Consider the following 27512-nt stretch of genomic DNA (forward strand, 5'->3'; position numbering starts at 1 on the left):
TTCAAGGGGGTCCCCAGCTAAATAATAGATCCATTCCAAATAGACCCTTATGGGTCTGTAACTCAGAGTGTACAAATGGGTCCATTTGGTTCCATTTGTACACCCTCTGAGTTAAATGTAACATTGATTTTACAATATGAATTGTGGGCCCAGAGATGGAAATGCCAGGGGGTCCGTATACTAAAGCATGTCAACGAGGCCGGGGGGGGGGGTCCTTGAAATTAAAATGCTTGAGAATCAGTGGTGCCTGCTAGAGCCGCAATAATCTTCTCTTATGGGGGTCCGCTTGGCAAATCTTTTCAAATGGGGGTCCGTGGTGGGCTAATAATAAGTGTAAATGTGGGTGTCCTTTTACCTCGACATGAAAAAGTTTGAGAAGCACTGCCTCTAAAATGAGCTTTGACTACCTGTGGGAGCGCTGTCAAAGATCCTCACGTCGTAGGCGCCGGAGCAGCGGTAGTTGGCCGCGGTGCCGTTGTCCCAGACCACCACCACCTCCTCGGGACTTTCGAAACTCCTGACCGTGCCGACGTGCCCCTCTCCGCCGTCCTGTTTGCCCCACTTCCAGTCCGGTCCGCGGAGCACCCTGGCCCCGACCCCCTCCATCATCACTCGGTTATTCCTGCCCGTGGTCATTGTTGTTGTTGTTGTTGTTGTCGGCGGCGAAAAGGAGGACCCCGCAGCAGCAACACCACAGCAGCGAGTTGTATTAAGTTAGCCAGCCAGGGAGCTAATGTTGCTACTAGTCCTTTTTTTTAGTGGACGAACGTGAACAAGCAACAGGACACAGAAGCTAAACAGCTAGCTACCACCACACCACCACCACCCCAAGGAAGCTGTTCAACACCAACACGCACTTTCTTACATTAAAAAAAACCTATTCTCGTCGCTTTCTTTCCATGTTAACACAACGAGATGGGGAAAGCGATCACCCACAAGCTCGCGAAGTAGAGCCACATTGCTAGATGGTTGCCAAGATCTTTGTTGGCAAACTGGATGGATGTCCCTCCTCCTCCTCCACTCCACACAACAAGAATGTATCTGCCACCTCTTACTGAGTTAGCTCGGTGGCTAATGCTTCGCTAGCAAGCTAACCCCCCCTGTTCGTTCCTGTGTTAGCAATGTTATCGTTAAAGAACTAATGTTGTAGTCCGCCCTTCCTGCTGCTTCTCCTCCCCAGTCGGTGTTATTGAATGCGAGGGAAGGGAGTGCTGCTGGGGGTTTCGTCCGTTATTAGGCTGCCTTTCTTTGTCAAACGGCTCCCCGCTGGAGTCAACTCAGAATGGTCGCCATTATTGTCAATCAGACTCGGCGTTGAAGAGAGTAGAGCAGCAGAGCTAGGCTGCTAGCCACAGACCGTGAGTACAGAGTCAGACGGAGGAAACCGACCACGCACGAAGACGCCGTCGACTCGGGTCCGAAAAAAAACACACACTTGTCTTGGGTTTGTTTGGCTTGCCTTGGAGCGTCATTTGACTGGCCTGACCGACCAGACCACCGGGGCGGGGCGGAGCAAAGAAGAGGGGTCTAAGGATGAAGATGCGAGCGAGGGTCCATAATGAATGTGCAGGTTAAAACTCTTCATACAAGAGTTGCACTTTAATCATGTCAACAGTGGTCCTCAAACGTTTTCAAGTGTATATTTGTATGTCTCTAAAATGTTATGATGAATTGGAAAAGGTGGACCCTCTTGTAAACAAGTGTAGTGCTTTATTGGGTCGTCCACTCACAGCTAACACTTAACAGTTTTTGAGTTGTGCTTGAAATGTACTGTAAAATTCTGCAAACTGTTAATAAATACTTCAATCAATCAATGTCAAGGAACCCCAAATTAATATGTAGACTACCGGTATCTATTTAGAAAAAAAGATGTTGTTGGGGTCGGGACAGGGACCCCTTGACAACATTTGTGTTGTTAAAGTGCTTTCTTTTTACAAGTTCACAACTGTGCGCTTGTATGATATGATATGATATATGATATGATATTGTCAGTTTGCACTGAAATTCGTTTTGCGACCCATCGGCCTTGTATGCAACACATACGTATACACATTTGACATAACACAGGACAAAAAAATTAAATTAAATATACATACATAGAAAACATAAGGGCAGAGAGCAATGTCCACAGCTAAGTCTAGTCCTGGCCAAAATCCTGATTAAGCCTCAGAGTTGATTGATGGACAAAAGACCTCTTCAGTCTGACCTTATTGTATGCTGTACATCAGCTATTGATTTATGATGTTATATTAGCTACCCTCAAGGACCCCTGTATCTGTGGGGTCCCACAGAGACAGATTCTCGTGCCTGATTTTATTAATGACATTAAATCAGCATGTAACTGCAATTTGTTCATGTTTGCAGAGTACTCAAGGCCGGTCTTCTGGTCTCAGACAGGGACTAATTGCAGGTTGAAAGAGTCCGAGTCATGCACCAAGCTCAGATTCAGAAATATTAGTTTTCTTTCTTTCCGATAACACCCTTGTCTCTCATTAGTAGTCCTAATTAGTATAGTCCTAATGATTGAGAATCGTAGCATCCTCAATTTTACAACACCTACATTGTAGCTTCACATCCTCACTTCACCTCACTTCACTGACCTAAAATGGGTCATTACAAACTGCTTTCTGAGATTAGTATTCGGTTTATTGGCCACCAGATGGCATACCTTGTAAAATATGCCCTGACTTGACCTGTATGTCAGGGTAAGAATGGTGGTCCCTTATTGACTGTTGATGGTGACGTAACTAAGGTACGTTTCCAGGTTGGTATAAGGTCAATAAACGGGTCTAAGGATTTAGAACAGCAGTTGTAATAGACATTAGTTAGTAGCAGTACTTGCGCGCTCTGCTTGCGCACAAGTAGCCCATGTATGGCCTTCTTGTGTGCAAGGCGCAAGTTGGCACCTCGACAGTGCATTTGTAGTTGTTATTATTATTATTATTATTATTGAGTGGTGTAAACCACTCCAACAACTGGCTTTGTACCCGTGTTCGTACCAAAAAAATGAGCATGGTTACTATGGTCACTGACATTACGTCAGACCACAGCTGATCAGGCTATATAAGACCTTGCACCACTCAGTTCACACGGGTGTGATTTTTAGTATAGTAGTAGTAGTATAGTAGACTAGTAGTATCATCATCTAGTTACTAGGCTGCTATAGGCACCTGACAGTGTAGTCTTAATTACTTGCGCAAGCAGAGCGCACAAGTACTGTGGTCGGCTGGATCAAAAGTTGTATGCATGGTATGCGTGGTTATAATTGGCTGTTGATGGTGACGTAATTAAGATATGTTTCAATGTTGGGTGGATAAAAGGTAACGTGTATTTATACATGTATGTCCGTAAGAATGGTGGTCCCTTATTGGCTGTTGACGGTGACGTAACTAAGGTACGCTTCAAGGTAGGTATATATATTTTATGGAGGGGCTGATCGTAAGTTCGTAGAGGTCGGCAGTAAATGTGCGCTCTGCTTGCGCACAAGTAGGCCATGCGGGATACTTGTGCACACCTCGACAGAGTGCATTTCTTGTTCTAACACAGTAGTTCCCAAAGTGGGGTCCGGGGACCCCCAGGGGTACCCCAATTGAGGGAGTTCCAGGGGGGACCCAGCTAAATGATCATTTGGAACCAAATGGACCCTTATGGGTCTGTAACTCAGAGAGTGTACAAATGGAACCAAATGGACCCGTTAGCGTTAGGGTCCATTTGGTTCCATTTGTACACTCTCTGAGTTGAATTAACAGTGGTTTTACAATATAAATTGGGGTACCAGAGATAGAAATGCCATTCAATCGGGGATCCATAGACTAATGCGTGTGAAACTGGGGGGGTCCATGAAATTAATATGTTTCGGAATCACTGCTAGAGCCGTAAAAAACCTCCCTTATCTGGGTCACTGGCATATGTTTTCAAATGGGGGGTCCGTGGCCTAATAAATGTTGATTTGGGGGTCCTTGACACAAAAAAGTTTGGGAACCACTGTTCTAACAGCTCCACGTCCACCTGTCTGTATCTAATAAACTGTGCCTCCTTCCCATGATACTCATGATAGGCTATGCTTATTAAGGTTTAATTTTAATTGGAGAAGGTCAGGGCAAACACTGTGATGCAGGTGTCATGGTTACAGCCTATAGCTGTGTCAGTAGGCTGGATTATATGCACACACACGTACGCAAACACACACACACACACACACACACCCACACACAGCCTGTGCAAATCAACATGCAGGCATCCAATTACAAGCTGGCATTAATCATGACTATTGACTCAGCATGCATTTCATGGATGATCGCATGTTGGATTTTCCTAGATTTATCTCTAACCATCTCTGTGTGAATGAGGCTCAATGTTAAGTTGAATGCAGCATGTATTGTGGTGGTGAATAATAATAAACAAATAAAGGCCGAGCTCCTCATGAGAAATAATAGACCTGCAAACTGTTAATAAAAACTTAAAAAGTAGGCTAGGCTATTCAATCAATACAACTGAGGCAGATTTGTTTCACGTTTCTTCTCGGTTGAAACTTTGAAGCCTCACGTATATAATTATGATATTATAATCTCCTTATAATTTTCCAAATGATGTGTTTCTGGGCTGAACAGCCTATCACTAAAAGCTGTAGCTCCGCATTGTGTCGGTGTGATCATGTGTTGTAGAACCGCTTTAATAATGGTAGGTGGCGTAAGACTCTGATCTGCTCGAATTTCATATACTTATATAGTTGGTCAGAGAGCGCCATCATCCGCCAGTGTGTATATCGCTCCGGTTCAGCTCCCCTTGACGGTCTCCTTCACACTAGCAGCCGGCCGTACACAGCACCGCAGGCATCCAGACAGAGCGCTGACATTTCACTTGAGCCGCAGCGGCCGCTATCCTTGCAGTGCGAGGAGGGGAACAGAGCGACCTTGCAATGATCTCCCTGGACTTCAATTTCAACGTTTTGACAAGGGACCTCTCGTTGTACCTCGAAAATCAAGTGAAAGTCGGGCTGTTTGGATCTGGAGTGGCTCTGTCCCTGGTGCTGGGTTTCAGCGCAGCATATACCTGCTACTACTTGATATCTGTAGCAAAGGTAGGGATCTAAAACCCGGCTGCTTTGAAGAACCATCCACGTTTCATATGATATCGCGGCCACCGTTGGCGTTTAGTCAGCGTTATTATGTTGTCCTTAGAGGAGCTCTGCTGTAAGCCATTGCACCCTAGCTGCACTGCCGCTGCTTTTGCTGATGGATGGACAGTATTGGATACATAGATTAGGTTGCTCTGCATCCCTGACGCCTATACGCCCGCACGTGTGATGTGATGTGATGTGATGTGATGAGAGGCAGTGAAAGTCTATGCCAGTGGTTTTCAACCATTTTCATATCAAGGCCGGCTATTAATTGGGTATTTGAGCCACTACGGACCACCATTTGATGAGATTAAAAAAAAAACGTTATATATAATATTTTGTTGATGTTGGACAAGATTTTGTCCACAATTCCATGCTGTATTGATGTTGGTATACCAAGATAACAACCAAACGTTGAATTGTGTAGACTTCTTGTGTTCTTTAAAAATAATGTAACTCTTGAGAGCGTAAAATGTTACGCTCTCAAGAGTTAAATATCTATAAGGGTCCATTTGGTTACCAACTCTCCATCATTTAGCTGGGGACCACCTGGAACCCCCCCAAGGCCCACTGGTGGTCCCCGGACCACTGGTTGAAAACCACTGGTCTATGCTATTAGCCATACCCTTCAAGTGTGGTGTAGACCAAAATGAGTGGCTATACCTATTAGTTACCAGTCAACATCTTAATCTGTAGGCCTACATTTCTCATGACCCAACAATAGACACTGTATTATTTGTATTAATTTGTATCACACACACAAAGCTAATGTGAAGTAGAAAAGCCAATCATGCAGCGTCTTACAGATGTGCTGCTGTCATGAGTTATGACCTCCTGCCAGTGACACAGTACAGACAGTGGGTGAGAGGTCAGTCCCAGCAGGACCCTCCTCTCTTCTACAATAAACACGTTAGATTATATTCCCACAAAATCTCATAAAGATACTGCAGGCATACTGTACATTATGTGTGTGTGTGTGAGTGTGCCTGCTTGTTAGAGAAACCAGTACAAGCGATAAAAATGGTGAGTTTCCCACAATATGTATACTGTAACATATTTATAAAATCAGTGTGTATGTTACTCACTGACACTGTCAGTTAGACATTGACCAGTAATTTGATACAGAAGTAAAGACCAGTACAAAAAACAACAATGACTCTCCTTCGACATCAAACAGTTTATTTGTCACTTGTGATGGTGTTTTTTCCAAAAACATTGTCATTGTCTTGATGAAGGTTGGGAGACTGCAACATCGGCAAAAACGTGTACTTGTGACAATCTTAGGACTCGTAGGACTTCTTTCATGTTAATGTGAGCTATAATCAACATTTTGTTTTGTAGAAACCACAACTCATCTCGGGAGGTAAGAAGTTCTATCAGTTTCTGAGGGAACAATGTCCAGTGGTGTCAGAAACCTACTACCCCACCTTTTGGTGCTGGGAGAGCCGCATCCAGACCCTGCTGAGACCCTTTGTTACAGCCAAACCCGGGGTCAGCTACAGAAAGTAAGTACTGTAGTAGTAAGTCGTAATAAGTACAGAAAATGAAAAATGGCTTTGTTTCTTGAAAGCTATTGCTTATCCCGGTTGAAATGGGCAAACTGGTGGCGTGCATATGGCGGATAACGAGATACACCTAACATGTGTGGGATATGTTAAAGCTGGAACATTTGCTGTAGAGTAATTTAATACCAGAAATGATATTAGCCTTCTATTCCAGGCCTGCTGAGGGCAGGTTGGTTAAGAATTTTGCATGTGGTGACTGGTGGTCACTTTGCATCTTTGATTCCTTTAATACAAGTTTCACACTAGGAAACAAATCCCACTCTTGCTCGTGACCGAGACTCAAAAGCTCAAAGGTGAATGGGTGATTGTGCCGAGATGTCGGCCGAGTCCACTGTAGCTGCTACTGTACATTCTTTTGAGGATAAATGGTATTGGCCAATGCTTTCCAGTTTCTATACCCCCGGCCCCCGCATTGGAATTATTTAAAACTATGTGGGCAGGGGTGTTTACATCATCCTCGTCGGGATTAGGTGGTCTGTGGACCATGTGAATATTGCCATGTCATTTCATTCATATGGTCATACATGTGTGGATGTGGTTAAAGAGACTATAGACCGGTGCCCGGCTGTAGAGCACAGAGTCGGTAACGATGGAAGTTGGAGATCCATGCCCCACCCGGCCATGCAATACCCGTTGAACCTGTGTCAGAGTACCCGTTCCACCCATCTGTCTGTGTCCCTTTTATGCCCATATATGGAGATTTCTGTATCTGTCTCTCTTTGGCCGTTTATTCCTATATATGGAGTTCTGTGTTAGGCATGCCACTATATGGAGTGTTGTGACGTCAGAACAGGCCAGCTCCATATTTGGAGCCTGGGCAGGGGCCCTATCCAGAGCCCGGGCATAGGCCTTTTGTGGCGGTTTTGGACAACCGTGGGTCCGACCGACTGGACACCGGGCACTGCACCCCCTGTGGTGAGTGGAGAGGCGAGTTGTCTCCTCCTAAAGAAAGACTACGGGGAGAATTAAGGACCTTTTATATGTAACAAGAAAAATAAAAATGTTGTACTCGTTCTAAGTTTCCTAAGGTTGTGTTAAAAGTGCTTTTTCTTTGCTCGTGTGCGTATCTTGCTGACGTCATCGTCCAAATGAGCTGTGTTGGTGCTTAGGGTGAACAGCAGCGAGTGGATCAGATATATTATGATCGTGTGGTGTGGAACGCGTGTGTCGAATTTGAAGTCGGTGGTGCGAAAGGTTCTCGAGTTATGTGCATTACAGACGTACACACCTACAGACAGACAGACAGACAGACAGACAGACAGACAGACAGACAGACAGACAGACAGACAGACAGACAGACAGACAGACAGACAGACAGACAGACAGACAGACAGACAGACTTACACCACGTACAGAGACGTGGTGCATTTATGTCCCAAATGTTTACAAATCTACAACTAGTTATCACGTTCCTTGTGATGAGTGCCGTACGTGTGGTGGTCCGTTTTTCCCCAAGAATGTTTAGGTTTATCTGTAGCATATTATTTAGGAATTGGTAGGTGAGTTAGGGACAAAAACATACAGTCAGAAGTAACTTGTTGGCTGTCCGTTCTTTACATTAAATGACCAACAACACATAATTATGTTATGGATATTTGCCCCAGGTTTTTTGTCCTATCATTCACATTGTCTCCAGCAAGGACATTCACATTACCTTTCATTTTTTGACTGTATGCCCCCTACTCAATCAACGAGAAACACTTTCCCACAATGCAGAGGGGCCATGTCAAGTCCTGCAGATGCACCCATCTATAATCAAACCCGGTGACATCGATGACATGTTCTGACGTTATCACATTTTCCCTCCATCCATAAGACATCCACCCATAATCAAGTTACCCCCAAGGTTTGCCCAATGACATAGACCCTGAAAGCTGTCTGATTTATCCATCTGTGAGAAATTCCACTCCTAGTAGACTGCAGGGGTGTCCAAAGTGTGGCCCGTGGGACTAATGTGGCCCTGGGACAAATCTTATACGGCCCCCAGCTTCATACCTGAATGGAGGTATGCATAAAGCGAGTGCCAAATTGAGTGGCAAAGTGAGTTTAATGTCGTTTAATACAATCAGATAGGACGTTTCTGTTTGGATGTATGGGCTGTCAAGGCCAGAAAGTAGTTTTTTACCGGGTGCACGGTTGGGGAAGTAACTTTTAAACAAGAGAATACCAGCACTCACGGAACTGTCCTTTAAGGCACTTTATTTTTCGAGCAAGGTTTGGTAATGTGGGCATTTCCCAAAGTATAATTTGTTAGTGTTCCTTGTTCCTGGTATTGCTTTCTTTCTTTTTTTACCAGCTGCTGTGTAAGCTCGTCTGGTGACATTTGGTAATGTCAGGTGTGTTCACAGCACACACCTGACAAAAGACCATTAATATTAAATATTGATGTTGATGGTTAAATGGAATCGTTTAAATGTGATGCAATATGTATCATGTGATTTTGTTATAGTCCGAAGTTATGTCAGGAGATGTAGTTGGCCCTTGGATGTTTAGACATTTTCTAATATGGCCCCCTTTGAAAAAAGTGTGGACACCCCAGCGAACCTCGTACCTGCTATAAAAGATCATCTCCTCACGCTTTGTGGGTTGCTCACTGTGGATTGGGCCTCCTTAACTTTCAAGTCTGGCCTTAAGGGTGCATATTTTATGGTGGTTCTGTAATTTCATGCTGATGTCTCCTTGCAGCACGGCCTGGCCAGGTTTACTCTACTGCTCTGTCTCTGTGTGTGTGTGTGTGTGTGTGTGTGTGTGTGTGTGTGTGTGTGTGTGTGTGTGTGTGTGTGTGTGTGTGTGTGTGTGTGACTGTGTGTGTGTGACTGTGTGTGTGTGACTGTGTGCGTGCGTGCGTGCGTGCGTGCGTGCGTGCGTGCGTGCGTGCGTGCAGTTAAGATGGAATGCACTGGGCCTAAACGACCCCATCTTCCAGCCTACATTTGTAGACCCGGTGTATTAATTTGCCCTATAACCATTAGTATTCCTCAGCGTTTATTTATCCTCATTGAGTGTAAAAATGTGACCAAATGGACCATTTAATTTTAAAGGGTCCATATGGTTTCATTTGTACACTCTCGAGTCGTCTCTGAGGTCAATTAACACATAGGATATGACAGAGATACAGTACATTATTGGTGCAAGGTCCCCCCCCCAGCCCCCCTTTCTCTCCAAGAGTGAATAGCACTCTGACAGGACGACCACGGGGGAAATGAAACGCTCGTCACAATGAGCTGTGTGCAGGTGCACTGCAAAACACAGAATGTCCATTTAACCCCCGAGAGAGTGTACAAGTAGAACCAAATGGACCCGCGAGTTCCTTTTGTGCACTCTGCGAGTGTCAAATCGGCACTCAGAGGTTTTCCTGTGTGGGAGGACTCCACTAGCAGCCATATCCAATTCCCTTTGACACCGTCGTTGATTGACGTGTCGGGGTAAAATCATTTTACCTGGGGAATAAAAAAAGAAAAGGTATAACGCAATTATGCAGAGAAGCTTGTCAGAAAGGAGGCTTGTTGTACTCTGCCGGTGTATAGTTGCCCCCGACGTAGGTTAACTTTAGCCACGTGATATGAACAGCTGCAAGAGACACCGTTCATTTCATACACTGTGACAATGACCTCAATGTATGTATAAGTACAACAATGTATCACATTTGTATTTGTCTTTGCAGTATTGTGTGATACCTATACGTAATTTGCTTGTGTGCATACTAATAATAATGGCATGCTTTAAAAACAAGAGTCATGGGTGTATTAAAGACAGGGAGAGACGTGAGAGACACTCGCACGCAAGCTGCACGCGCATAGGGCGCAGGCACACCTTCATGTCAAGAGGCGGCAAGAAAATGCCTAGAGTCAGGCGTCTCTCTCGTGTCGGCAAAGCGGTTCCTTTTTTTTTGGCGACGCTACAAGTTGGAGCCACGCACTAGCATCTTTCCATCCACCAGTTGTCTAAAAACCAGGAAGAGACGCCTGCTCTAGGGGTTTCTTGACGCAAAGGTGTGCCTCCGCCCAGCGCGCGCACACACACACACACACACACACACACACACACACACACACACACACACACACACACACACACACACACACACACACACACACACACACACACACACACACACACACACACACACACACACACACACACACACACACACACACACACACACACACACACACACACACACACACACACACACACACACACACACACACACACACACACACACACACACACACACACACACACACACACACACACACAAAACGTAGGATTGGTCAGTATCCTTTTATCTTAATGTTTTTTTGTGGCCTTCGCCTTTACTTTATATAGAGGGATAGACAGTAGGCTGACAGGAAATGGGGAGAGAGATGGGGGGGGGGGGGGGGGGGTGACACACAGTAAAGGCCGTCTGGATCGGGAGTCGAACCCGCTGCACACTGCCAGACTGGACTACCAGCCAAGGTGCCTGGACCGCTGAGCCGCGGCCCAGGCCTATAGGTGCCTGGACCGCTGAGCCACGGCCCAGGCCTCGGCCGGTATCCTTGTCGCTGAGTTGTGGTACGTGTCCCGCCGTGTTTCCGCAGTGAGCTCATCAAGGCGGCAGATGGAGGCCAGATCTCCTTGGACTGGTCCGACAACGATGACAGTCCCTCTCACCCCGACCCCGCCACCAGGCCCACGGTGCTGCTGCTCCCGGGCCTCACCGGAACCAGCAGAGAGTCCTACATACTGCACATGGTCCAACAGAGCCGCGATCTGGGCTATAGGTGGGTGGTCCTCCTCCTAGCTGGCATGCCGATCCAGAGACTCACTGGGCATTGTGCCCACATGCACACGACGGAGCCCTGATTCATACTTTTGTCACACACTGTGTGTGTGTGTGTGTGTGTGTGTGTGTGTGTGTGTGTGTGTGTGTGTGTGTGTGTGTGTGTGTGTGTGTGTGTGTGTGTGTGTGTGTGTGTGTGTGTGTGTGTGTGTGTGCGCGTGCGCGTGCGCGTGTGTGTGTGTGCGTGTGCGTGTGTGTGTGTGCCATTGATACGAGCCATTCATGTAAATATGTCTTCATTCAGGTCGATGTTTGCAGAATACACAGTAAAATCCTTGCGTTTTTACTCCTTGCGTTTAACTCCAAAGTGCGTACGCTAGTATAAATGCAACTAAATGGTTCAAATGAAAACAAATGGAGCCAAATGGATATTAGGCTTCATTTGTACACTCGTCTGAGTTAAAGCAACACTGGGAGTGTACTGTGTGTAGAGTTACGTCAGGTGAGCAGGTGCATCGAGAAGTGTGCCAGTCATGCACCCTATAGTGTCCAGTGCTGTCTTGGTAAATCGCCAAACATTGCAAACGCATCGATGCAGAGGGAGACCGTATTCTTTCTACCCCACCCCCGCTCTCTCTCTCTCTCTACAATTATGCTCTCCCCAAACAAACACCCCCTTCTGTGTTCCCTGCACTCCTTCTTTCAAACAGAACGTGGAAGGAAATGGGAAGACAGCAGGGCAAACTCAGCATCTTTTGGCCCATCCACCGCTGTCTGTGTAGACTTTAATCCATTGAGACCTGGAACGCATCCATGTCACGTTAGCGTTTAACCACATTAACCATTAACCCATTTTGGGGCGGGAACCCCTTTTGGTGTTTTAAACATTGTTATAATTTAGCTATTGAAAAATAGCAGATCTACAAGCTCATAGCGCGCCACCGAGTGGCGCGCTATGAACTTGTAGGTCTGCTATTTTTTTAAAATCGTTAAAATGTGCCTCAAATCTTTCCGAAAATTGTCATGATTTAGAAAACTTTTCTTTTTTAAATTTCGACGTCAGGCCTGAATGGGTTAATGAATCACAGTTTATCCTGGTACGAGCTTCGCAGCTTATATAGTCCTGTCCAGCATGGTTGCTCTGCTGCAGTGGTGGAGAAAAGTACTCAATTGTTTTACTTAAGTAAAAGTATCAATACTGCAAGTCCGGAATCCGAAATGTACAAAAGTATTGGTATAAAAATGTACCAAAAGTTAAAAGGTACTCAAGTTTTCAAATGTATAATAAATCTTTTGAAAATAGACGATATATAAAGCATAGAGGGTATGCGCATGCATAAAGTCAATGGCAAATCGAGTGGCAAAGTGAGTTTAACGTTGTTTAATACAATCAGATAGGACTTTTCTGTGTGGATGTACGGGCTGTCAAAGGCCAGAATGTAGTTTTTTGCCACTCAGTAGGCGTTCCTGCATTACCTCCGGGTATGATGATGATTGATGATGATGATTTTCAAATGGCCGAAATGTGTATAGGGCTGAAGTACTGGTTACTGTATGTTTTGTAATAACAATCAAAATCGTTGTAGTAACTAGTAACTAACGTTTTCAAATAATTGTAGTGGAGTAAACGTACAATATTTGCTTCCGAAATGTAGTGGAGCAGAAGCAAAAGTACAGCAAATTTGACATGCTCAAGTAAAGCACAAATACCTCAAAATTGTCCTTAAGTACAGTACTTACAGTAAAAGTGCTTAGTTACTTTCCGCCACTGGTGCTTCTGTGCTGCAGTGAGTGAGTATTACGTACTGTACTGCACTCCCACCTAGCCCCCGTTTGACTGCACCCTTGCAGCTGCTGACTTTACAGTGATATAGAAACAGTAGCTGTGGCTCCTGCAGATAATAGATGACTAGTGAGCCGTGTGTGTGCGTGCATGTGCACGCATGCACGCGTGCGTGCGTGCGTGCGTGCGTGCGGGAATTTAGTCTCCAGTAGCTATAAACAACATGATTTTATACAGCTGTGTCTCGTTATGACATCTCAATTTGTATTCCCAGTCCACTTTCTTAAAATGAAGAACATTTAGGAGAGAAAAAAGTGAATTTGGGCCAAGGTGTTCCTGTGAATGTGCACTTGGCACAGTCAGTAGGCTATACTTGTAGACTGCAGTCATGCACAGTTTAGAAGCATTCACTGTTGCAGACTAGTGTACAGGTGATTTAACCACTAACAACTATAAAAAGGACTATTTTATTTATTTTTAATTCATTCATTTCAACCTGACTGTTGTAATCTCTAAGTACTGGACCCTCGTCTGGTTCTGACAGACAGGTAGTGTGTGCAGGCTGGGTGGTGTGTGACAATCCTGTTGAAGTATTCCTTTGGTACGGCGACTGCGGCGGCGGGCCCGGGAGAACAAATTAACGGTTAAAGGTTCACAAAGTTTATTACACAAACAGGAAACATATATAGTGCTGGATCATAATGACGTGACAATAAGATATGAGACAGAATAACGTGCCTACTGCAGCAAGGCTGACCTTGCTGCCGCCGAGATGTCTCTCGTAGCCTATCTATAAAGTATGCTACAGTACAGGCAGTACACAATACATATCAAGTACACTGTATCTCAAGTTCAAGTACATAGACTAAGATGTACTGTGCATGGGCTAATATCATAACACTGACATTTCTATTTTTGGCATTGTAGGCAAGAAAAGGCGCAATTAGTGATTAAACGCAGAATCTTGTAGAATCAAATTCAAAGGGCCGACAAAGATGGCCGTACTGTCATTCAAATGTATTTAATATGAATTTATGAGCACTTTTCTTTTGACTGTTTCAGATGTGTGGTATTCAACAACAGAGGGGTGTCTGGTGAAACACTGTTGGTAAGACTCAGTCAGTCACACACATACATGTACATACACAATGTTTAAAACAATAAAATAGCTGCTCAATTCTTTTTAGATATATTCTTTATTTGAACACCAGAACCACCCAACCAGAACACCAGAGATGTGTGTGTGTGTGTGTAGTTACAAAGGAAAATAGGATTATGACATTATAGAAATATGCCCTTTCTAGTGCTTCAGCAGTCAGCCGGCTCAGAGCATGTCTATTGTGCACACGTGTGTCATGTGGACAGCATGTACAGACTGTACAGACAGACAGTCCATGATGTTGACCCATAGCAGGGATTAAGTTGCAGGTGGACAGATAGTGTCTTTTATTGCCGGCCCAAAGGAACATGACCTTGTCACGCCACGTGCACTATAGTTCAGACACCTGGTCTGTCCTCCTATTCTCACAGTTATATTTAGTCAACAAAAATGGGCCTAAGCTCCCGCGCAATGTCTGTCTGTATTAACACGTGCTACAGTGAGTATATGCTTCTGGAGGGGCACATTCTTTTCATGTCTGCAGAATAGCCAGTGCCTTTCTTATCATACTAAACATACTGTCAGTGTCACCCATGCAACCATCTCCCTTCGTCTACAACAGGGGTGGGCAACTTTGACAATGGAGAGGGCCACTATATTTCCACACTCACTCCAGAGGGCCACATTGCATATAACTGTCGTAGCAAAAAAATTGCCGATCTACAAGCTCAAAATGCCACGCACTGCGATGCGTTTTGAGCTTGTAGATCAGCTATTTTTTGCTAGATTTTAATTGAAATCCTGAATAATCTTTTGCTATTTTTTGGAATTGGAATCCTGAAAAGTAACATTTCAAATGCATTTAGTTATAGTTATGTTAACTTTACGAACTAAATGCAAATATACATTGGACATAAAAAAAAAAGACTAACATTTTAATACTAGTAATTAGCTGAAATCAATAATATATCAATATTCGGATATTGACCTGCGGGCCGCATTAAGTGATGGTGGGGGCCGCCAGTTGCCCACGTATGCTCTACAAGACATGGCAGTGTGTCTTGCAGCCAAGGTTTTGCTGACAATGTTTCCTTTTGATAAATGTCATTGCATCAATGGCTTGTCTATGCCTTGCACTGTATAGTCGCCATTGTTGTTGTTGTCCCACGCTGACTAGCTGCTGGACATTTATCTCAGAGAGAGAGAGACGGGCTCTGAAATGAGAGAGAGAGAGACGGGCTCTGAAATGTGTGAGAAATGCAAAATAGCTAATTTGAAAGTTTCTTTGAGATTTGGTGACCTCAACTGAACTAAATAAAAAGAGAAAAAAAACACACACTTGTGTGAAGTGAGGGGCGCTCTTATCATCATATACAGTACATCACATTCCGTGCTCAGCCAATCAGCTGAGCACATTCTGTGCGCGCGCACGCACGCACAAAGCTGTACATAGGAGGGGCTAGCGCCCCTCAAAAAAATAATTTGCCACTATACAAAGAACTGACGGTGGAAAAACACCCTGGGTATTTGAGCAACATTTCATGGAAATGACTTAGCATTCATACGTTGTTGTCAGCGTGTTCCACCAATTGTGAATAGACTCCATTGTTTAAAAAATAGGCCAGTGCTTTAGAGTGGCCCACTATGTGAGAGATGCCCTCTGTCTAAAGAACAGTACAAATGCTACTGCCCTAATTCTAGACCTCTGCTTGAATTAGCACAGTACATTTTCTTTAGCACACGTATCTCTATGAGATCAGCCAAAACCGCTGATTCCCTTTATTTTTTACGGTACCAGCCAGGCTGAATAATTATGGTACAAGTATTTCATCTCGATCTCAGCAAGCTGTGTACCAGAGTTTTTAAAACGGGCTCTATTATGTTAAGTCACTGCAAAGTTCCTCTACCTGTGTTGGCCTATGAGAAGAACACAGCCTGCATGAGTGCCGAAAAACAGGCATTTTACTTTCCCTGCACATTCTGCTTGAATTTCAATGAAGGGCCATAGCTGAGGAGAGACAACTGCAACACAAGAATTGGCCTTGTTAAATGGACTCCTCCAAGTAAGAGGTGATTTGTTGTGTTCGTCAAGTAAAGGCGATTGCCTGGCAAACAGTTTCGGGCTCAGAAAGATTAACCTCGTTTCCCAATGGGCATGGATATTGGATAGTGCTGTGTTACATTTTCATGATGTAAAAACAACAACGTGACCTGGTTGTTGTATTATATAGGCTACTGGTGGTATTGTCATTATGTTACCACATTTCTATATCCCTAACTTATTCATTTCCTTTGAGCAAACCTTGGTATTTTGGTTCAAGATTTGCTGCACAGATCGAATACCAACAAAGTCACCCTTTTACCAACTCGTGCCTGGTATTTATAAAGTAACCTAAAGTAAATGATGCTTAAACGGTTAAACCTAACGTTATTCCTAACCTTAACCTCAGTAAAACGGTGCCAAAAACCTAACCCTATTCCTAAACGTAACCCCAGTAAAGCTATGCCTAACCCTAAACTTGTAAATTCTAACCTTATTCTCAGTAAAACAAAATAAAGAATACAAGAACCGCGGCACCGAGCGGTCGGCGTGAGGTCGTGGAAAAAAGAGGGCGAGATGGATTATGGGCGACGGTACCACAGATCTGCATATGGGTCATGTTTGTACCCTATGTCCATGTTAGATATGTTAGATTATGGGCGACGGTACCACAGATCTGCATATGGGTCATGTTTGTACCCTATGTCCATGTTAGACGGTACCACAGATCTGCTTATGGGTCATGTTTGTACCCTATGTCCATGTTAGACGGTACCACAGATCTGCTTATGGGTCATGTTTGTACCCTATGTCCATGTTAGACGGTACCACAGATCTGCATATGGGTCATGTTTGTACCCTATGTCCATGTTAGACGGTACCACAGATCTGCTTATGGGTCATGTTTGTACCCTATGTCCATGTTAGATGGTACCACAGATCTGCATATGGGTCATGTTTGTACCCTATGTCCATGTTAGACGGTACCACAGATCTGCATATGGGTCATGTTTGTACCCTATGTCCATGTTAGACGGTACCACAGATCTGCATATGGGTCATGTTTGTACCCTATGTTAGATACAGATCTGCATATGGGTCATGTTTGTACCCTTATGGGTCATGTTTGTACCCTATGTCCATGTTAGATATGAATTAAAACAGAGATACCCCATATCTCCGTATTTTAACTTGTTATGGTTTTTTTGCCACTTAAAGCTGCTATAAGCAATAATGTCAAAATTTGAATGACCTTTATTTTAATTTAATTTTTTTATTCAGACAGCCATGGGTAATGGGTAAAACGCTCCCAAAAATGTGACACATCTAGGGGCCACAATCTGCATTCAAAGATTTTCCTAGATGCTTTGTCATTGGTCGATTTGCCTGTCTACTTCCTGATTGATTAGTCATTTCGACCGGGTTTTTTTCGACCAATGACAAAGGAACATCTTTGAATGCAGATTGTGGCCCCTAGATGTGTCACAGAGACTACATTTTTTTGGGAGCGTTTTACTCATTGCTGGCTGTCTGAATACCAAACAATAAATAAAAAACAAAGTCATTAAAATGTTCTTATAGCAGCTTTAATGCCCTACTTCGTCACTTAATTTACGAATGAAGTGAATAAATTAATTTACTTAATTTATGTTTTGGCCATATGAGGTTTAATTCCACCCGACAGTGACCATTATATTTCAAAAGACAAAGAGAGAATGAGTTGCCTTGTGTTTGGATTCCACCCAGACTCCCAGAACCTACTGTGCTGCCAACACAGAGGACCTGGAGGCGGTCATCGAGCACATCCAGCGGAACTATGAACTGTCTCCAATCATGGCTGCTGGAGTCTCCATGGGCGGGTGAGTAACAGAGGCCTTCACTTACAAGCTGACCAAAGGTTGTTGTCAATGCTACTGTGTCACTTCACACTGGAGTGAGGCACTCCGATGCTAGGCTTAAGGTTGACGACAAGAGTACAGTACAGCAGTGGTTCCCAAACCTTTTCGTGTCAAGGACCCCCAAATCAACATTTATTGACCCCCCATTTGCAAACACATGTCAGTGACCTCAATAAGGGAGGATCTTTACGGCTCTAGCAGTGATTCCGAAACATATTCATTTCATGGACCCCCCCAGTTTCACACACGTTATGCTACGGACCCCCGATTTAATGGCATTTCTATCTCTGGGACCCCCCATTTATATTGTAACCACTGTTAATTTAACTCTGAGAGTTTACAAATGGAATGGTTCCATTTGTACACTCTCTGAGTTACAGACCCATAAGGGTCCATTTGGTTTCTAACTACCGGTATCTCTAATTGAGCTAGGTACCCCCTGGAACTCCCTCAAGTACCCCTAGGGGTCCCCCACTTTGGGAACCACTTCAGTACAGCATCTTGCAATGGGCCTGGTCTACAAGATTCGCTACACCACCAAGATACCCATGTACCTGTCTAAATACTTCCTTAATGTCAACTTCCTTAAGTCCACACTCACAACACCACCAGAGGCAGTTCAACAAACCACGTGCAACCCAGATTCGGCTCAAACAAGGGTTTAAATTAATTTAGCTCCTATGCCACTAAAATGTGGAACGCCCTACCAAGCCAATAAGCAATGTGAATCCCTAGACTCCTTCAAAACCGATCTCAAAGAGCACCTACGGGCGGCTGCAATTTGAAACGGGCATTTGCAGCCATTGCATGGTACCAGCTCAACTCGACTCTACTCGACTTCCAGCCCTACTCTAAGCAATGCTAAAGTTAGGCCTGGGCCGTGGCTCAGTGGTCCAGGCACCTTGGCTGGTAGTCCAGTCTGGCAGTGTGCCGTGGGTTTGACTCCCGATCCCGACGGCCTTTACTGCATGTCACCCCCCCCATCTCTCTCCCCATTATCTGTCAGCCTACTGTCCGTCCCATCATAAAAATACATAAAATAAAGGCTAATGCTAATGCTGTCACTAATGCTCTGGAAATTTAAAGTAGCAAATTTGTATTATTATCTTGACCATGCAAATAAGTCCTCCTCCCCACACGTTTCTGTGCTGCCACTGCTTGTCGTACGTACTGCGGAGCCTCCCTCCTTCTCCCCAGCCTGCTGACAGGCGCCACCCCAGCCCATAGAAGTGCGTCCAAGACACCGAAGACAGAGAACAGTAGAAAAGCAAGACACTCCCAGTGGTGGAAAAAGTACCGGCACTCACATTTTTTACTTAGGCTAAGTAAAAGTATCAATACTGCAATATAGAAATACTCCGTTACAAGTAAAAGTCCGGAATTCAAAATGTACTGGAGTGAAAGTACAAAAGTATTGGCATCAATGTACTTAAAGTACAAAAAGTAAAAGTACTCACTATGCACACAGCCTGAAGTGACATGGCTCGGCCAATAGAATGACGGGGGGAGGGGGGATGGAAACTCACTTACTTCTGTGTACAAACACTGGAAGTTGTCTACATCTCCTTTAAGTAAATGTATACTTAGTTCATCTCCGCTTTACTTCCCGCAGCTGTATCCATTGAAAATGTTTGTAATTGTCGGGTGAAAATCTAAAGATTTCTGAGCTGGGCTAGAAGCCCCCAATGTTTTAGATAATATAGTCAAAGGAGCTGTTCCCAAGTAGGCCTACTTGGCAAACTACTTCTCCAGAGTAGGGGATGCTCAAAGGTTCCCTAGTTCAAGTCACTCACGGGTAAGAATGCATTGTACTGCAGTAGAATGCTCCGCCAACAGCCCTGAATTCACCATTACAGTTTAAAGGACCACTTCACCACTTTTCAACGTATCTTCATATAATTGGTCCTCACTAATGTTCATGATAAAATGCCACAATTTCTTTCTACTCAGTCTGTGTCTCATAGGAGGGCTGTGGGCAGTTCAGACACCTGTCCACCAGTGACATCATCGATGGGGAATCCAATCTAATAGAAACTGCAGGCTTTCTTTTCCTGAAAAGTTGCAATGCAAAAATGGAAGCCATCGTTCTCACGATAATAAAAATCTAAATATATTTTAAAACAAATCTTGTTTAAAAAAAAATAACATCCGTGTGAAGTGAGGGGCGCTAATATATTAAAAGTCTACGTAAATGATCCCTTCATTGTCAATATCGTTTTTAAAAAAAACATTTAACTAAACACAAACATTAAACCTGTATATAGGAGGGCAAAAATCTGCATAACGATGATGTCACTGGTGGACGGGTGTCTGTCTGAACTGCCCACAGCCCTCCTATGAGACACAGACCAAGTAGAAAAAATTTGTTGTGTTTTATCATGAACATTAGTGAGGACCAATTATATGAAGAAGAGATGTTGAAAAGTGGTGAAGTGGTCCTTTAAACTGACCTATACAATCATAGTGGCGAAAAATAAAACTTCTGGGAACTCAGATTAATACAATCATGGCTCCAATCCAGCTAAATTCAAATGAGCTAAATTCTTTCCCCTCGGGCCTGCTGGCCTGACCTGACCTGTCCCCAGGGCTGAAAACCTCTCACTCCTTCAGTGAGCGTTGCCATGTCTCATGTGCAGTGGTGGAAAGTGACCAAGTACAGTCATTTACTTAAGTACTGTACCTAAGTACAGTTTTGGGGTATTTATGCTTTTTTTTTTTTGATTGATAGAAAATCTTATTAACAGTTTGCAGAATTACAGTACATTTCAAGCACAAACTCAATACAAAGGCTGTTAACTGTGAGTGGACGACCCAATTAAGCATTACACTTGTTTACAACAGGGTCCACCATGTTCAATTCATCAAAACATTTAGAGACGTACAAATAGACACTTCTATATAGACAAAGAACAGTACAGGAATTCATCATAATGGAGGTAAAAAGGGAAAAGAAACATATACAGTGAGGGGAAAAAGGGGGGGGCGGTGGGGGGGGATTCAGATTTTACGGGGGCCAGTTTCGAATTGCAGCCATCCGTAGGTGCCCTTTGAGAGCGGTTTTGAAGGAGTCAAGGGATTCGCATGTCTTAATGACTGTTGGTAGGGCGTTCCACATTTTGGTGGCATAGGAGCGAAAAGAATTTAGTCCCTTGTTTGTGCCGAATCTGGGTTGAACATGATTCGTTGCACTCCCTCTGGTGTTGTGGGTGTGGACTTCGTTAACATTAAGGAAGTATCTACACAGGTACATGGGTATCTTGGTGGAGTATCGAATCTTGTGGACCAGACCCTTTGCAAGATGCTGTACTCTGTCGCCGACCCTAAGCCATGCCAGTCTGTCAAAGTGGGCAGGGGTGAGGTGGGTTCGGGGGGTGAGGCCAAGTAGGAGCCTGACCAGTTTGTTTTGGGAGGTCTGGAGCCTAGTTTTAAGCCTAGTTTTTACTTGAGTATTTCCAATTTTTAATACTTTTACTTTTCCACTACATCTCGGATCCATATACTGTACTTTCACTCCACTACATGTATTTTAAAACTTTAGTTTCTAGTTACTTTGTAGAATTTGATTATAATTATTACAAAACATACAGACATTAACCACATCAGCCCTATAGGTATATTTATTCGTCCATTTGAAAATAGCTGATCTACAAGCTCACAATGCGTCGCGATGCGACGCATTGTGAGCTTGTAGATCAGCTATTTGAAAACTTGAAATGGAACATTCTGCACAATGAGTACTTTCGGTACTTTAAGTAGTATATACTACACAGTATTGAAGTAAAACCTTTGAGTGCTGCTCATGTGAGTGGCATAAAGTGTTAACTTTAAATGTAATACAATCAGGTGTAAAGTCTGTCCACTTCAGTCAAGTTCAGCTAGCCGGTACCATGCTGCTGTGGGAAAAGTCACACACAAATGGAAAAAATACTACCCAGTAAATAGACCCAAATTCATTCTTACACTCTAGTTAAAGCAACACTGAGGATTTGGCTGTGCAGACTGTGGGATTTAAATCAAAGGGTATTATGGCGTCACACTGTTCTGAACACAGTGGGCAGCTTTAGTTGTTGTTGGACGTTTGTTTGGGACATAATAACTCAGTTTTAATGCCGATGATGTGGTTCAGCTTCTCAGCGTGCCACGCCAAAGACATTGTTTTACCGCACTGCGCTAATGCAACGAATTGTTCAATTATTATGGAGCTTTTCTAGTGGCGTAAAGTAACTAAGGACATGTACTTGAGTACTGTACTTGAGTACAGTTTTTGTACTTTTTGTACTTCCAATACTACGCCACTACATCTCGGATCCAAATGTTGTACTTTTACTCCACTACATGTATTCACTATACTTGCAGTTACTTTGTAGCTTTTGAGTTTTGATTATTACAACAAAACATGCATTAACCACTTCAGTCCTATATAGATTTTGGCCATTTGGAAATGGCCGATCCACAAGCTCTGCTATTTCCAAAAGATGTTTTATACATTTGAAAACGGGACATTCTGCATAATTGTAGACTATACGGTGCTACGTTACTACTTGCCTATCGGGCAGCGGTGTGTTTGGGTAACCTCTACAAGTATGTTCCTGGGCGGCACAGACCTTAACCTAGTAGTCGACAGCTCCGTCAGTCTCCCTGGGGCCGAGGTCCCCCCAGTCAGTCGAGCCTAGCTCCTGGCTGGCGTGCGTGGACGTCTGGACACGCTTCCAGGTGGGGGCGACGACTGTAGGCTATATGGTGCTGCATTACTACTTGCCTATCGGGCCATGGCTCTTTAGTCGACTGGTAACGTACTGTGCCTGTGGAATGGGGAACCAGGGTTCTTCTCCCGGCCGAGGCTACATATTACATAATGAGTACTTTCTACTTCTGGGTGCTTTAAGTACATTTGTTGATGCCAATACTTTTGCACTTTTATTCAAGTAAATGTTGAATTCCTGAACAAAGTATTCCTACATTGCCGTATTGATACTTTTACTTAAAATAAATGAGAGTACTTTTTCCCCTAACCTGGTAAAACCACTCCCCCTGCTGGACAACATTTCATTCTGCCCCCCAGGCAAATTCTTCCCACCACTGAGCATTTCCCCCATCGCTTTCCCCCTCTTTACAATCCTGTCTATATCCCTCCCTCTAAAACTGATCATTCTGATTCTTCTGATTTGGATTCTTCTTCTGATTATTCTTCTGTTTCTGATTCTGATTCTGATTCTTCTTCTGATTCTTTTGATTCTTCAGATTCTGATTCAGATTCAGTTTCTGATTCTTCTTCTGATTCTTTTGATTCTTCAGATTCTTCTTCTAATTCTAATTCTGCTTCCTGGATGTGTTCCAGGATGATGCTGGCCAACTACCTGGGCCGTGCGGGTCGTGCGACCTGCCTGAAGGGCGTGGTGGTGTTCTCGGCGGGCTGGGATGTGTTCGAGTGCACCGCGTCGCTGGAGAAACCCCTCGACCGCTTCCTCTTCAACTCCTACCTCACCAGCTGCCTACAAGCCTCTGTGGACAGGTCTGATTGATTGATTGATTGATTGATTGAAAATTGTTTGTGATAACGAAGTTCACCGTGACCTCGACATTCAAACCATTTCATCTGCCAAAGTTACCTGTTGTGACAGCTCCGTTTTTTTGCTCTCCTTTCCAGACACAGACCAGTGCTTGAAAAGTGTTACGACATAGATCATGTTATGAAGGTATATAGACTTTAACTTTCAACTTTAATAAATATACACATAGAGGCTAATCCAGGGGGTCACCAACATGTCCGCATACACGGACAAATAATGTCTGTGACAAATTTTAGATTTTCTGTTTTGACACACCATTATAATGTTCTTATTTTGATCATAAGACCCAACTAGTGAATGTCAGTCTCCAGGTTTTCTAGAATATATGTACGACACTATTTACGGCACATTAGGAGTCCAACTAGTACTAGTTTATTTGCAAAGACCCCCTTCACTCTGAGAGGGTACAAATGGAACCAAATGGACCCATAAGGGTCCATTTGGTTCCATTTGTACCCTCTCAGAGTTACAGACCTGTCATGATCAATCAGGGTTATCAATTTGTGTTTCTGGTAATATTATTGTCCGCTCATTTTGTAATAAGTCCGTGGCAAAATTTACATTTTGGACAGAAATGTCCACCACAAGCCGACATGGTGATGACGACCCCTGGGCTAATCCATGCAGTCAATAATTGATGTACCCATTGTCAGTTTCTCCATTACGTTTTTTTTTTTTTTATATTTACATTTTTATTCCACATCTTTGCAGTGACACATTGCATAATACATACATAGGTGCATGGTACATACATATAATTACCAGTAGGTGCGTTTCATGGTATAGTCATTGCATGTTTGTGGATTTTTCTCTTAAAAAAAAAAAAGAAAACCCCACCAGTATTCCTCCTACTCCTACTCCATTACGTTTTAACATAACATGGAACATGTTTCCCGGCCGGCCAGGCGAGGACCATCCGAGAGTTCGACGAGCGGTTCACCTCCATCATGTTCGGATATCCCACCAACGACGACTACTACCGCGACGCCAGCCCCATCCACAAGCTGAAGTCTGTGCAGGTGCCAATGCTGTGTCTGAACGCCGCCGACGATGTCTTCTCGCCGTCTCATGGTAAGTTAAGCCAGGGGTTCTCAACCCGTGGGTCGCGACCCCTCGGGGGGTCGCCAAATTATTTTAGGGGGTCCCTAAATTATTTTCCCAAAAAAAAGAAAAAAAAAAGCTTTTTTTAAATTTTTATTTTCACGATTTTTCAAAAATAGCAGACCTACAAGCTCGTAGCGCGCCACTCGGTGGCGCGCTATGAGCTTGTAGATCTGCTATTTTTCAATGCTTAAAACACCAAAAGGGGTTCCCGCCCAAAATGGTTTAAGGTTATTGTAGCAGTCAATTTATATTGGGGGTCGGGAGGGGGCGGGGCTGGGGTCCCGAGACATTGCCAAAGCATTTCCGGGGGTCCCCGGCCAAAAACGTTGAGAACCCCTGAGTTAAGCTGAAGTCTGTGCAGGTGCCAATGCTGTGTCTGAACGCCGCCGCCGCCGTCTTCTCGCCGTCTCATGGTAGGTTTCAGCAAACCCTGCTGAAACCCACGCGTCCCGTCGAGACGCATCGTGAGCTCGTAGATCGGCTATTTTCAAATGGCCCGAAATTTATATAGGGCTGAAGTGGTTAATGCATGTTTTTTCAAAATGTAATCAAAATCTAGTAAAGTTTTCAAATAAATGTAGTGGAGTAAAAGTACAATATTTGGATCCGAGATGTAGTGGAGTAGAAGTATAAAAGCATTGGGAATTTGAAGGTAAAGTAGAAATACCTCAAAATTGTACTAAATGTACAAGTACTTAGTTACATTCCACCACTGGCTGAATGCCAGACAGACTGACATCAGTCAGCCGGACTTATAGAACAGGCCAGAGCCATGGAGTAAGACAGAGTTACGCAAACTCCGTTCACTTCATGGTTATTTCTTTATTTCTCCCTGGAAATAAAAAACGTCTGGGTTTCCGAGGCTAGTCCAATGGCGGCTCTCCTACATAGACTTCTATTGAGAATGGGGACAACAAATAGGGACAAGTCCTGGACCGGAAGTAGGCAGATATGCATTGGACTCAGGCAACAGCCCAGCTTTAATGATCTTAAATCCCTTTATTTTAGATTGTTTTGTAGTAAAACATAAACATTACAGAGACTTTAGTTGTTACTGTACAATACTTTAAAACAGTTGGCATGTTGCACACATGCCTAAAATTGCTCTTATTTGCGCCGCCCTCGTTGAAAACAATGCATTTCAAACTCTAGCTTGTCCCCCTTTCAGGCCGCATGAACAGCGCTCGAGCGCTCGGTTTCTGCCCCCTCAATATCGCAACTCTTCCATTAGATGGCTCTGGAAACAGGCTAAAGAAAAAAACGGAATCTTCTGTTGAGTTTCGCTTTGTTTGTGTTCTCCACAGCCATTCCAGTGGAGGCTGTGAAGCAGAATCCTAACCTGGCTCTCCTTATCACCTGTCATGGCGGCCATATTGGTTTCCTGGAGGGCCTGTGGCCTCGAAAGAACACTTACATGGACCGGGTCTTCAAGCAGTTTGCCAAGGCCGTCATAGAGGGCGGACTCACAGACCTGTCTTGCTAGGAGAACCAATTCCGCTCATTTTTTTGGGTTGGTTCCTTCAATTCTTCCACGGCACCTTTGTGTTTTTCCTTCCTCGGTTTATTCCATCATTCCTTCCTTTTTTCCTTTCCTTTTTTTTTGCCTTGTTTATTCTTCCTCCAGCCGCAAGCAAAAAAAAATGTTTCTCATCCATACATTCGTACATCTTGTTGAATATTTGTTTATGCTGCATTTTAACCATGCACTTTAATATACCTCCATGTATGCTCAACAACTGTATGTAGCCTTGCAATCAATATGATATTTATTGATAGAGATGTCCCGATATCCGATACCAGTATCGGAACACTGCCCCATATGCCCTTATTTGGTCATATCGGGTCATATCGGGATCGGCGAATATGCCAGTCTAACCACCGATCCGACACAGGGGTTGACACTATATGGCAGGTAAATAAAATGTTTGGGCATGTGGAGTTTGCTTTGCCCAAACTGCAAGTGCACGCTTGAGTGAGGAGCCTGCTATAAACACAACACGAGATATACAGGTATATAGCTAGATTAGATATCTATAAACACAACACGAGATATATAGCTAGATTAGATAGCTATAAACACAAGTTACACAACACGAGATATCTGTCTCTAAACAAACACCTCCGCTCTGCTCCTTCTCTTCCCACATAGTATAACACACACACACACACACACACACACACACACACACACACACACACACACACACACACACACACACACACACACACACACACACACACACACACACACACACACACACACACACACACACACACACACACACACACACACACACACACACACACACACACACACACACACACACACACACACACACACACACACACACACACACACACACACACGTCCAGTCAGTGGCTCAAAAAGTTAGACAGACTTCAAAATATATATATATATTTTTTTGTATTATTCTCTGGTATTCGGTATCAGTATCGGCAGAACACAGAAATTGTGGTATCGGGATGGGATGTGGTATTTGGAACAAAACGAGTGTATCGGGACATCCCTACTTGAAAAGCAAGCATGGTCGCCTGTCAATGTTAATG

At 43.9% G+C, this 27512-nt stretch overlaps 2 protein-coding genes across 3 annotated transcripts in view; one reads left to right on the top strand and one right to left on the bottom strand.

Annotated features, from left to right (window-relative positions):
* Positions 1-1521, bottom strand: part of mib1 (MIB E3 ubiquitin protein ligase 1) — an 84680-nt gene extending 83159 nt beyond the window's left edge. Inside the window, 1 exon segment of the mRNA XM_079530358.1 lies at positions 408-1521. Coding sequence (XP_079386484.1) covers positions 408-636 — 229 coding nt within the window. The 5' untranslated portion in view covers positions 637-1521.
* A 3376-nt stretch (positions 1522-4897) lies between these two features.
* abhd3 (abhydrolase domain containing 3, phospholipase) lies at positions 4898-27042 on the top strand. 2 transcript variants are annotated; one of them, XM_079529536.1, is made up of 9 exons: positions 4898-5080; positions 6461-6624; positions 11268-11450; positions 14295-14340; positions 18119-18231; positions 23609-23782; positions 23918-23966; positions 24746-24911; positions 26249-27042. In XM_079529536.1, exons 1-9 carry the CDS (start codon positions 4919-4921, stop codon positions 26425-26427), a joined length of 1236 nt encoding a protein of 411 aa, XP_079385662.1. In that variant the 5' UTR covers positions 4898-4918; the 3' UTR covers positions 26428-27042. The 2 variants fall into 2 exon arrangements, with proteins under 2 accessions (XP_079385662.1, XP_079385663.1); XM_079529537.1 differs by lacking the exon at positions 11268-11450.
* The last annotated feature ends 470 nt before the right edge of the window (positions 27043-27512 follow it).

This window comes from Electrona antarctica (assembly GCF_951216825.1).
Source record: "Electrona antarctica genome assembly, chromosome: 19".
Taxonomy (NCBI): domain Eukaryota; kingdom Metazoa; phylum Chordata; class Actinopteri; order Myctophiformes; family Myctophidae; genus Electrona; species Electrona antarctica.